The sequence below is a fragment of the Schistocerca piceifrons genome, chromosome 7, assembly GCF_021461385.2.
Source record: "Schistocerca piceifrons isolate TAMUIC-IGC-003096 chromosome 7, iqSchPice1.1, whole genome shotgun sequence".
NCBI classification, from domain to species: Eukaryota; Metazoa; Arthropoda; class Insecta; order Orthoptera; family Acrididae; genus Schistocerca; species Schistocerca piceifrons.
Window position 1 is genome coordinate 465,525,370 of NC_060144.1, and position 14,085 is coordinate 465,539,454.

At 44.6% G+C, this 14,085-nt stretch overlaps 1 protein-coding gene across 1 annotated transcript in view; it reads right to left on the bottom strand.

Moving 5' to 3' along the window:
• Positions 1-10,323: 10,323 nt before the first annotated feature.
• The window catches only part of LOC124709016 (merozoite surface antigen 2-like), a 28,021-nt gene continuing 24,259 nt past the window's right edge, over positions 10,324-14,085 (bottom strand). The window contains exon 3 of the mRNA XM_047240664.1: positions 10,324-10,866. Coding sequence (XP_047096620.1) covers positions 10,324-10,866 — 543 coding nt within the window. The remainder of the gene's footprint in view (positions 10,867-14,085) is intronic.

A 14,085-nucleotide genomic window follows, 5' to 3' on the forward strand; every position in this document is an offset into this window, starting at 1 on the left:
CCAAGTGTACCGATCATTGACAGGAAATGGTTATGTCTGGCTACTTGGAAACCTCCTGCAGGCATTCGAGGACTTCACGTTCCCAAAAAACAATGACATTTTTATAGATGACAATGTTCCATGTCGCTGGGGCACAACTGTGTGCGATAGGTTTGAAGAACATTCTGGACATTTCGAGCAAATTATTTGGCCACGTAGATAACTTGCATGAATCGCATATAACATTTATGAGACATTATCGAGAGGTCAGTTCGTGCACGAAATCCTGAACTGGCAACACTTTCGTAATTATGGACAGCTATAGAGGCAGCATGGAAATTTGGAAATTTGCTCTAAGGTCCCATGGGACCAAACTGCTGAGCCCATCGGTCCCTAGGCTTACACACTACGTACCCCAACTTAAACTAGCTTACGCTGACAACACACACACCCATGCCTGAGGGAGGACTCAGACTGTGTGGTTACCCGGTGGGGCAGGCAGCATGGCTCAATATTTCTGCAGAGGACTTCCGAAGGCTTGTTGAGTCCATGTTACGTCGGGTTTCTGTACTACTCCGGCAAAAGGATGTTCGACACGACATTAGGAAGTACCCCAGACTTTTGACACCTCATGATGTTTTGACGTTTGGCTGCGACGAGCTACGACGCGCCACACTCGACATTATGGCTCTGAGCACTATGGGACTCAACTTATGAGGTCATTAGTCCCCTAGAACTTAGAACTAGTGAAACCTAACTAACCTAAGGACATCACAAACATCCATTCCCGAGGCAGGATTCGAACCTGCGGCCGTAGCGGTCTTGCGGTTCCAGACTGCAGCGCCTTCGACATTATGGCCGCGCCCTGTGAGTATTTGTAACTTCGTCTCTCTTTCATGTGCGGTTTGTGAAGACAGTTACAATCACATTTTATGTTAACATTAAAACTAGAGACAGACAATCGCAAATCCAAGAGTATCTGTACACCTGGCTGAAAATGACGTACAAGTTCGTGGTGCCCTCCATCGGTAGTGCTGGAATTCAATATGGTGTTGGCCCATCCTTAGCCTTGATGGCAGCTTCCACTCTCGCAGGCATACGTTCAATCAGGTGCTGGAAGGTCTCTTGGGGAATGGCAGCCCATTCTTCACGGAGGGTTGCACTGAGAAGAGGTATCGATGTCGGTCGGTGAGGCCTGGTCGCGTGACCGCTATGGTCGCAGGTTCGAATCCTGCCTCGGGCATGGATGTGTGTGATGTCCTTAGGTTAGTTAGGTTTAAGTAGTTCTATGTTCTAGGGGACTGATCACCACAGATGTTAAGTCCCATAGTGCTCAGAGCCATTTGAACTATTTTGAGGCCTGGCACGAAGTCGGCGTTCCAAAACATCCCAAAGGTGTTCTATAGGATTCAGGTCAGGACCGTGTGCAGGCCACTCCATTAAAGTCGTGTAACAACCCCTCCACAGACCGTGCATTATGAACAGGTGCTCCATCGTGTTGAAAGATGCTATCGCCATCCCCGAATTGCTCTTCAACATTGGGAAGCAAGAAGGTACTTAAAACATCAGTGTAGGCCTGTGCTGTGATAGTGCCACGCGAAACAACAAGGGGTGCAGGATCTCTCCATGAAAAACACGACCACACCATAACACCACCACCTCCGAATTTTACTGTTGGCACTACACACGTTGGCAGATGACGTTCACAGGGCATTCGCCACACCCACGTCGTGCCATTGGATCACCACGTTGTGTACCGTGATTCGTCACTCCACACAACGTTATTCCACTCTTCAATCGTCCAATGTTTACGCTCCTTCCACCAAGCGAAGCGTCGTTTGGCATTTACCGGCGTGATGTGTGGCTTAAATCAGCATGACGGATGCGAGACAAGGCGATATATTACAGAATCGCATCAACCCTAGTCTGGGTGGTGAACACTCGCTAGAAGGTACGGCTTTTATGCCGTATGGCACTCCACCTCATACTGCTACACGTTTGGAAGACCTGCGCACATCGTTTGGTGTGGATCAGGTGCTGAGGCGCCACTGCCGTCATTCTTGGCCTCCTAGGTTCCCAGACCTCAATCCGTATGATTGAAGTCGCAAGTTAACCGCTCTTATCCGACCTCATTAGGGATGCTAAAAGACAACATTCGACGGCAGTTTCTCATCATTACCTATTGATACGCTGTACAGCGTGGTTCAGGTCATCGTCCATCGACTACAGATCTTGTTTTTGAATGACTGCCGATATATTCAACACCTGTAATGGGGAATATCGTTTTTGCCAAAATCTGTTGTTATGCTAATGGAAAAACTGGTAGAAGCCGACCTCGGGGAAGATCAGTTTGGATTCCGTAGAAATGTTGGAACACGTGAGGCAATACTGACCCTACGACTTATCTTAGAGAATAGATTAAGGAAAGGCAAGCCTACGTTTCTAGCATTTGTAGACTTAGAGAAAGCTTTTGACAATGTTGATTGGAATACTCTCTTTCAAATTCTGAAGGTGGCAGGGGTGAAATACAGGGAGCGAAAGGCTATTTACAATTTGTACAGAAATCAAACGGCAGTTATAAGAGTCGAGGGGCACGAAAGGGAAGCAGTGGTTGGGAAGGGAATAAGACAGGGTTGTAACCTATCTCCCACGTTATTTAATCTGTATATTGAGCAAGCAGTAAAGGAAGGAAAAGAAAAATTCGGAGTAGGAATTAAAATCCATAGAGAAGAAATTAAAACTTTGAGGTTCGCCGATGACATTGTAATTGTGTCAGAGACAGCAATGGACCTGGAAGAGCAGCTGAACGGAATGGACAGTGTCTTGAAAGGAGGATATAAGATAAACATCGACAAAAGCAAACCGAGGATAATGGAATGCAGACTAATTAAATCGGATGATACTGAGGGAATTAGATTAGGAAATGAGACACTTAAAGTAGTAAATGAGTTTTGCTATTTGGGGAGCAAAATAACTGACGATGGTCGAAGTAGAGAGGATATAAAATGTAGACTGGCAATGGCAAGGAAAGTGTTTCTGAAGAAGAGAAATTTGTTAACATCGAGTATAGATTTAAGTGTCAGGAAGTCGTTTCTGCAAGTATTTGTATGGAGTGTAGCCATGTATGGAAGTGAAACATGGACAATAAATAGTTTGGACAAGAAGGGAATAGAAGCTTTTGAAATTTGGTGCCACAGAAGAATGCTGACGATTAGATGGGTAGACCACGTAACTAATGAGGAGGTACTGAATAGAATTGGTGAGATGAGAAATTTGTGGCACAACTTGATTAGAAGAAGGGATCGGTTGGTAGGACATATTCTGAGGCATCAAGGGATCACCAGTTTAGTATTGGAAAGCAGCGTGGAGGGTAAAAATCGTAGGGAGACCAAGAGATGAATACACTAAACAGATTCAGAAGGATGTAGGTTGCAGTAGGTACTGGGAGATGAAGAAGCTTGCACAGGATAGGGTAGCATGGAGAGCTGCATCAAACCAGGCTCAGGACTGAAGACCACAACAACAACAACATGCTGATTATGGCTTTTGTATAATCTGAAGCGCCATTGTTTGGTCAGTTTGAGCACTTCTTTGGTTTCAGTAAAACTCTATGTTATTTCAGGCATGTGTGTCAAGTTTTATCTCTCTAGGTACGTTATTCAATGAAACATTGACTTTTCACATGTTAAAGGAGTTTCGGGTCACTCTGTGTATTGTATGTATTAATTTTAGTCTACAATAGTGAAATATTGATGGATGATTTTGGAAAAGTATCTTAATATTTTGAACATCTCTCACAAAATCGGGCTGCGCGGAGTGGTCGCGCGGTTTAGGACGCCATGCACGGGTTGCGCGGCCCGGACGTCCCTCGGGCATAGGTGTGTGTGTTGTTCTTAGCATAGGATAGTTTAAGTAGTGTGTAAGTCTAGGGACCGATGACCTCAGCCTTTTGGTCCCTTAGGAATTCATACACATTTGAACATTTTGAACAAAATCGGCAATATTGAGGCCTACGTTCAAATGAAAATCTTATGAAAAATGTTCAAGTTTCGTTGCTTTTCTCTGGATGTTGTCCTTCAGTGTGTCAAACGTAATATGTAAACACTTTTGAGCCATTCTGTGCAAATGCTGAAAACTTTCGGGATACATTTGCAATTCTTTCATTACGTCAGTTGCACCAAATTTCTTCCCTTTTCTCAAATGTAACAGATTTATCCAATATGTTCATCGATGCTCAATGTTTATGAGTTACAAAAAATAAAGTGCATCAATATCTTCGTCTGATGAAGGCAACATATGCTGATGCTCTGTATGTCCATATTTTTAGCGATGGGTGCGGGATTCGGCTGTTCGATAGCAAATGTCAAATTAAACACCTTTCAGCCGTCAATTTTCAACCTTATTTTAATAGGCAACCAGTTTCACTGTTTCACTACGCTATATTCAGGCCCCTGACAGACTTGTAGGTATAACCTACCTCGTTTGTGATCAAAACAGGGGTCAGCAGTAGTGATATTAGTAGATACCTGTTGACATGTCGGCAGGTGATGGCTGAAGTGGCTACTGTAACAAGTATCTACTAATACGAGTATTGCTGGCTGCTGTTTTGATCACAACTGGGGTAGGTTATTCCTACACATCTGTAGGGATGTAGCGGGAACCATGTAAAACTCGAGAGTTTGCTCTTTTCAACAGTACATTGTTCACGTACATATCACAAATAACTTAATAGTTACCATTTTTTATAAATCGGATGATTCTTTTTTATACACGCTGTTTATCGCAAAGATCCCACGTACCGCAGTAGAAAAAAACGCCGCTTCACCAATTACAAAAAGGTATACTGTAATTGCACGTATACTTCATGAGCTATAGAACACGCCAACTTGAACAATTTTGTTTTGAAAAAAACAAGCGTTTAACGTTTCAACTGGTGTTTTTTAATACTGAAATTGAAGAAAGCTTTAATCTGTAGTACCAGCACCATTCAGGTGGCCTTTTCTCGCCAGCATTGAAACACTTTCATTTCGCGGAAATTATATCGATTAACTGGCTTCCGCTTACCAATCGATGAGTTTCTTTGTACGATTGGGAATGAAATGTAGGTAAGATATCTAAATTGTATTTAAAACTGAGAGCAGAACGATATCTCAATTCGTTCTCGAGTTGTTCGGTTTTATATCCGAAGGAATGGCGTGCGCGACGCTCCCATTCCTTGGACATCGCGAATCACATGGTCATAACAACCGTCATATCTCGCAAACGACTCAAGATATCGAAACGAGGGTTTCGCGAATGGTAGCACGGAATGAGGCACGTATGTTGAATGATAACTACTCGATTTTTTTTATTTGCCTTGTTACGGAAGTGAGTCGTCCGCAGCAGTGAGATGTCGGCAGCTGAGTACGCATAAAGACGTCCGTAGCACTGCAGGAAAACCAAACTCCATCCAGAACGGTCACGGACGTGAGAAATCTCACAACAGTCCAAAGGAAGACATTACGCTACAGTAGAGCCGAGTATTCCGCGAAAAAACTGGTTGTCCCAAATCATGCTATCTAGACGTCAGACCACTACTATAATGCGCAACTGGCTGGATTCACAGTTGTTACCCTTCGCACTTTTATGGAACGAAAGCCCGGCCATCTCCATATGGCGGAGTCCATCCAACTGAGACTGCAGACCTCAACCATGTGATACTAGGGTGTTCACGCTATGACAGACATGGCCGCAAGTTTCTTAAGGCCTTGATCAGAGCAGTAATTCCCCAACCTACATCTGCTACGGACTTGTTCCTACAGCTGACCACAACGGTCTATACCAGTGTTGCCCAGTTTCTGCAAGAAGCGGGTATCCAGTTATAAGGCAGACACATAGGTTCCAGCGTAAGAAGTTGTGGCATATGGACTGTGTTGAGCGTGAGAATCTACAGAGTGCACCACGAAGTTTGCCCGGGATTAATGTAATTTCCTATGCCTATGCTGTATATGTGGTATTGTATACCAAATATGTAGTTACTCGCTTCTGTGAATAAATGGTTAATGCCAAAGGCCAATAATACATGAAAACCAACACAGAGCGCTTATACTAGGGCTATTGATAAAATATCGATATACCGATATTTTTTCCAGACAGCATCGTTATTTACCTGCGATAAGTTTACCCCGATACATCGATATCAAAATGGCAAAGTCGAGTATCGATACTTTTATTTTATATTATATTCTTTCATAATTTTCGGTAAATATATGAAGTTGTATATGAAGTTGTTCTTTTGAAATTGTACTAGAACATAATTTTACTTTCACTGTGTGAAGGAGTCTTACTACTTTTTGAGCCTTCATCCCGTCCAATCTTTCACTTCGACTGTGTGAAGCAAATACATGTGGCACAAAAGAAGAAGTCCGATTGCGCTGGGGGTTGGCAGTGTGAATGGAATAACAAGATTTCCAATGTGAAGAAATAGCACACTAGTGACGCTAGAAAACAATTTTTAACGCAATGAGAGTGCAATTTCTTCACATCAGCATTGTACAAAAACAGATACTGAAAATGATGAAAAAAATCTAAATGACAAGATTCATCTTTGCAGTGTCCGGAGACGGGTGACGGGAAATGCTGACGTAAGCAGAGCTCGGCGCTACCAACAGAAATTCCATCTTTTAGCTTCACCACGCAATTTTGACACAACGACTGCTACTTCACTGGCGTTTGAAAAAAATAATGAAGTCGACATGAAGTGTTCCGGAAAAATCGGATGTTTGACGAAATCGAACGACGGACCCATCGGACACCTTACATACGGTTACTATTGTTAATGAAGTGGTTATCGCCAAGTCTCAACGTGCATCGATTCCATTTCAGCTCTTGTTCTAAGGGGGATAGGCAGGCTGCTAGCCTGTTGATGTACAAAATATCTAATAATACAGTAAAACTTCGTTAACACGAATCCGAAGGGACCGAAAAATCAGGAGTTCGTGTTAAAAAAATTTGTGATAAGTGAAAAACACAGATTTTAATAAGTGTACATGTACAGCAGTACACTAGTGCGTGATACACTACACTATCAATCACGTTATTGTAGACTTATAACACTATAAAGCGATTGTAAAATTCAAGTACTCACAAATTATGTACGTTACTTTCTTGGAAAAAAATCGGTCATGGTTCACTGACTTTCATGGGAACGATAATATTTTGTAATTTCACAACCAATTGGGATGATAGCGTCCGTAAACCCAGCAGTGACGTCGGATCTTGAAGCGAACCGTTCTAAACAGTCCAAGGCTGTAAACATCTCCTGACGGGTAGGTGGAATGATATCTGTATTCTCTTCCTCTTCACGTTCTTCTGATGGCCCTTCTTGAACCTCGTTCACAGCTTTTGGCACATCCGATTCCACAGAAGCACATACGGCAACATCGTCATCTACACTAATGAATTCTTCGAAACTAATCCCAGGGTTCGCAACGTCCTGCAGATCTGTCCATTCATCAGGTGAAGTGGCATCTTCTAACTCGTGGGACATCTTCAGTTTTGCTATGTCTCCAAGCTCTGTTAAAGCACTTCCCCATATGATGTGGCGATACTGAGTTCCAAGCTGCTGCGATGGCTTTTATTGTGTCAAGGAGATTCCAGTTTGGCGTTGCACTATGCTTTCAGCAGCACGAATTGCAGTCGCTTACGATACGCTGTCTTTATGAGAGAGATTATGCCTTGGTCCAAAGACTGAAGGCGGCTTGTGGCGTTGGGTGGAAAAAACTGAACCTTTATGTTTGGTAGGTTCAGATCATGAACGTTATGCGCAGTACATCTGTCCAATGTAAGAAGAACATGTCTATTTTGAGCAACCATTCGGCTGTTGAAACGAAGAAGCCACTTGCGAAATGATGTGCCATCGATCCAAGCTTTCTTGTGGAGAGTAGATGCAAGTTAAAGTGTCCATACTTATGTTTTTAAAACAATGTGGTTTTCTCGGATTTACCGATAACCCAGGGACGAAACTTCTCACTGCCGTCAGCATTACAGCACAGTACAAAAGTCACACATTGTTTGCTTCGTGCTCCACTGTGACACTTATCACCTTTTATCCCCAGGGTGTGATTCGGAAAAAGATTGTAGAAAAATAGAGTTTCATCCATGTTAAACACATCACACGAGGCATACTTTTCCCCCACTCGTTTGAATTCATTCAACCAGCTGTTCGCACTTTCTTCATCAACTTAATTTGCTTCACCACAAATTTGTACAGACGAAATTGAATGTCTCTTTTGGAACCGATACAACCAACCAGCAGAACAACGGAAGTCTTCGATACCCATATGTTTAGCAATATCATTTGCATTTGCTTGAATCACAGGGCCATTTAAAGGTATGTTAGATGCACGCGTATGATTGAACCACTCTAGCAGTAACGTCTCGATGTCTTCGTACTTGGCGGTACGAAGTTGTTTAGATTTGTTTCCAGAACCTGATGCCGCAGCATAAACAATTTTTTCTCGACTCTTACTAATAGTAGATAAAGTAGATTTAGGTATTCCAAACTGCTCTGCAATTGCTGTTTTATTGGTACCACGGTCCACTTCATCTAGAATCTTAATCTTTAACTGTACATTTAGAGCTGTCTGTTTCCTCTTTGCCATTTTCGCACGCTACGATACCGGTTGTAACCGTAGTTTTTATTCATTATTCCAACTCGATACGGCTACGACTTACGGAACACCTGTCAAATCTGGCACTGAGTACATTCCTAAATGCTGCTGCACACATTATTAAATGTCTTACAATGTACAGCATACGCTGATTGTTGAGGTGATAATCGCGGCTACCGGTCTACAATACGTTAAAAACGAGTAAACAATAAGTATAATTAGCTTTGTAGCTACATTTTCTACATTCATTCCGAAAAAAAATTACGCTTTAGAATACTCGAGGTTTGTGTTACAGTGAAATTTAATTACGCCAGGAACTTAAACAAAGTTCGTAATTCGCCTTAACCGAAATTCGTGTTAACCGATAAAACATACCATAAGAACTAATGTATTCCTGGCAAGAGGAATATTTTTTTTCGCGTTAACCGCGAGTTTGTCTTATGCGAGTTCGCACTAACGAGGTTTTACTGTAAATCAATACGTTAACACACATCTCTAAAAGTGGCAATATATTTTGAACGTGCAGCCGATATTTTTATAGGCAGGTACGTATACGTTATACCCATCAATATATCGATACCTATTTTCGATCTATCGAGGTGCGGTAGTGTATTTTAAAATATCGATATATTGGATTCCCGAAATTTTTAAAAATATCAACAGTCGTAGCTTATACACAACTCCAGCAGTTGGGGAACGGTGTATCAGGAGGTATATTAGGCCAAACACTAGTCTTGACTAATCTTTACTACTGTGATGTAGTTCAACACGGCACAAATAGTGAAAATTCGAGATGCCTCGAGCTAGTGATGAATGCTTGCATTAGATACGTGTGCAATATACGGTTGTATGATCATATCAGTCTTTCATACTCCCAGCTAGGTTGGATACGCCCACATAAGGTACGCGATCTCCACACGATGTGCTTACTTCATCGATTTCTTAGTCACTGGTGCCCCAAGTACGTATCTTCTCAATTTAACACCTATCATCATTCAACACCCGTAATAGCAGATCGGTTACGTACCTTTACATGAAACAAAATCTTTCTCCGTGTCATTCTCCATCTCAGCCACACGACTATGGAACGCGCTCCCCTGTGATGTTCGTCTTATCCAGAACCACTCAACATTCAAGAGGGAACTCAAAACTTTAGGAGCGGTATAGCCACCAATGTTGTGCCCCTCTCATCTCTTTCTTTCTCCTCTCCATCATAGCTTCGAATTTTTCCTTTCTATTTCTCTGCCTATAACCTAGCTTCCTCTTGTATATCTCTTTCACCCCTTTCTATCGTCTAATGTCTCTGCTCGATGTGAATAACTCACAAGCTGCAAGAACAAAACGAGAAAATTACCAAATAGCAATAGGACTGACATTCATAAAAGAAAAATATGTTTAGTTTCATATACATAGTCATTACTATTATTATTATTCTTGATTGTTGTAGTGATTTTTTTGATTGCTATATCCTTGTATTACTGTTATAATATCTATTTTTTCTTTAACATTAATACTGTATAACGTGGTATGTCCATAACGATCTGTACAAACTGAAATTCGTTCAATCTGACTATGCCTGGTTAGGTGTAAGAGAGGGCCTGAAGGATCTTGCCAGGTAAAATAAACGCATAAAAAATATAGACTGCTACAGCAGCGAAAGGTTTGAGACGACCCCTACAGCACGAAGCCTCCTCTACTCGCCGGTGACATCGCGACTACGCCGCCGCCAGCCACAGCCGGCGCAGCCGCAGCCGCGCGCTCCTCGCCCCACGGCGGCCGCGTCCCGTGTGCGGCTCGCGGCGCGCCCGCCGCCGCCGCCGCTGCCGCCGCGTATTGATTGCGCCTGCGCGGCCAGGGCCCGCCTCGCTCGCGCCGCGCCGCCCGCCGCCTGGTCCGGCGTGCCGGCGCAGGTAGGCGGCCGGCCGGCGCTCCGGCAGTAGCCGCCCGGCGCTACCCGCGCGCGCGCCGCCTCCTCCTCTTCCCATGTCGGCGTCCCGCCGCCGCTGCCGCCCCCAGCGCCGCTGCCGCCCCCGGCGCCGCAGCCACCCCCAGCACCGACCCGCCCCCGGCCACTTTTAGCGCTGGCGTGCAGCGGCGCGACGCCCGCCGCGGCGGCCTCGGCGCCGCCCCCCGCCGCCTCCTCCGCCGCCGCCGCCCCCGCCGCCCCGGCTTCCAGGTGAGTACCCTCGAGGCGGCGCGCTCTCTTTCTCAGCCGGCGGGCCGCGCGCCTCCCCCTCTGTGACCCGGCGCTATATATACCCGTCGCTTAATTAGCAGTGTTGCGCGGCCGCGCCGGTCACCGCTGACACGACAGTCGCCGGCCCCGCGACCCTGGCCTGCCCTACTGTAGCGCCGGCTGCCGGCCGATACCGCGTGCTGACCCGCTGACACGCACGTGCGTTCCGTCCCCGGTTCGGCGGGGCGCCGAATGCCGATGGCGTCGCGACCCGAGACCGCCCACCATTCATTCTGCCACACGAGGGAAGCGAGCGTTCACCACAGCGTGTATCCCAGCCTGGCTTTAATTACCCCCTCAGGTGTAAAATAAAATTTATTGAGGAATAGAAACCCAAAATATTTGATTGTGTATGTCATGAAACTGAATTATTTTGCCGGCAGTTGTAGCCGAGCGGTTCTAGGCGCTTCAGTCCGGAACCGCGCTGCTGCTACGGTCGCAGGTTCGAATCCTGCCTCGGGCATGGATGTGTGTGATTTTCTTAGGTTAGTTAGGTTTCGTTCAAATGGTTCAAATGGCTCTGAGCACTATGGGACTTAACATCTGTGGTCATCAGTCCCCTAGAACTTAGAACTACTTAAACCTAACTAACCTAAGGACATCACACACATCCATGCCCGAGGCAGGATTCGAACCTGCGACCGTAGCAGCAGCGCGGTTCCTGACTGAGCGCCTAGAACCGCTAGACCACCGCGGCCGGCATTTAGGTTTAAGTAGTTCTAAGTTGTAGGGGACTGATGACCTCAGATGTTAAGTCCGATAGTGCACAGAGCCATTTGAACCATTTTTTGAAATATTTTTTGGAGAATGTTTGTAAAACGCTACTTGTGAATATTCGTCATTCCAGTTGCTGCTATTCCATTTACTGTGTTTGCACAAAAAAAAAAAAAAAAGGCTCTGAGCACTATGGGACTTAACATCTGAGGTCATCAATCGCCTAGGACCTAGAACTACTTAAACCTAACTAACCTAAGAACATCACACACATCCATTACCGAGGCAGGATTCGAACCTGCGACCGTAGCGGTCGCGCGGTTCCAGACTGAAGCGCCTAGAACCGCTCCGCCACTCCGGCTGGCACTGTGTTTCCAGTTCAAATTATTGGATGTAATGTCTTGCTTGTTACGGGAAATACTGGTTTCTGGGATCCACACCGCAGTCTCTAACAACGGAACCCTTATAAGATGGCTTTGTTATCCGTCCGTTTATCTACCTGTCTGTCCGACTGTTAAAACCCCGTTTTCTCAGGAACATATAGACGTCGTTGTTGTTGTTGTTGTGGTCTTCAGCCCAGAGACTGGTTTGATGCAGCTCTCCATGCTACTCCAACCTGTGCAAGCTTCTTTATCTCCCAGTACTTACTGCTACCTACATCCTTCTGAATCTGTTTACTGTATTCATCTCTTGGTCTCCCTCAACAATTTTTACCCTCCGTGCTGCCGCCTGAATTACTAAATTGCTGATCCCTTGATGACTCAGAATGTGTCCTACCAAGCGATCCCTTCTTCTAGGCGCTGCAGTCTGGAATCGTGTGAACGCTACGGTCGCAGGTTCGAATCCTGCCTCGGGCATGGATGTGTGTGATGTCCTTAAGTTAGTTAGGTTTAAGTAGTTCTAAGTTCTAGGGGACTGATGACCACAGATGTTAAGTCCCATAGTGCTCAGAGCCATTTGAACCATTTGAACCTTCTTCTAGTCAACTTGTGCCACAAACTCCTCTTCTCCCCAATTCTATTCAGTACCTCCTCATCAGTTATGTGATCTACCCATCTAATCTTCAGCATCCTTCTGTAGCACCACATTTCGAAAACTTCTATTCTCTTCTTGTCTAAACTATTTATCATCCACGTTTCACTTCCATACATGGCTACACTCCATACAAATACTTTCAGAAAAGACTTCCTGACGCTTAAATCTATACTCGATGTTAACAAATTTCTCTTCTTCAGAAACGCTTTCCTTGCCATTGCCAGTTTACATTTTATATCCTCTCTACTTCGACCATCATCAGTTATTTTGCACCCAAAATAGCAAAACTCATTTATTACGTATCGAGTTGAAACTTATGCCACCTACTAAGGTCTACAGTCCCCTGCTGGTCTAAAAAAGAGTAGCTTCTAAGTCACTCCAATCAAAAGATACGACCATTTATGTCGCAAGTTTTGATAATCGCAAAGTAGCTCATTAAAAACTACAGTGTATTTTCCATTGGCCTAGATTCATGTAACTTGGCAAGAAGCAAGATTTCACAGTACAACCAAAGGGAAAAAAGTCCGAAAATTGTTAATCTGTAATTTATCACGCGCAAAATATTCCTTTTGCCATTCGTTGTGCCACATCAAGCTTAAAACATTCTTGAATGTCTTAGAATTCCAGAATTCCCGGGTCCGATATCTTTGCAGTACCGATGTCGATAATAGGCAAAAACCGTCGAGATTCTCGGTTCCCGCGCTGCATGAACTGTCAGTATACATTTTTGTGACCCCAACATGTTTCAGCACCTCTGTGCTATCGTCAGTGGGTTTTATTTATTAAAATCTGTGAAATGGGAACATCTTTTGAGTGATAACTAATCTACGAATATTACGCCTAAAGAACAGTTTTGGTTTGTTTTTTGCTATCTGAATTTTACAGTATAGGCTTCTGCACGACTATTTGTGCATCGTGAAGCGGCCAGCCGCTGTGGTCGAGCGGTTTTAGGCGCTTCAATCCGGAGCCAGGCGCTCGCGTGGTTCCAGACTGAAGTGGCTAGAACCACTCGGCCACAATGGCCGGCTGCGTGCAGCCAGAATCTGCTTTCATCGTTGAAAACCATGGCGCGACATTGCGTCTCCCAACTGTAATGTTAAGTCATTTCATTGTATTGTTTTCAAGTACAATCAGCTTCCTTCAAAAATGGCTCTGAGCACTATGCGACTTAACTTCTGAGGTCATCAGTGGCCTAGAACTTAGAACTAATTAAACCTAAATGACCTAAGGACATCACACACATCCATGGCCGAGGCAGGATTGGAACCTGCGACCGTAGCGGTCGCTCGGCTCCAGAGTGTAGCGCCTAGAACCGCACCATCACTCCGGCCGGCAATCTGCTTCCTTGAGTACTTTCCATGTCTCTGAAACCTCCATGGCGTCAGCGGTGTATCACTAACGTGATGTACTGTAATTCAGTAAACGTACGATATACCGTCGCCGGATACATCGCGGATTCGAATACACCTA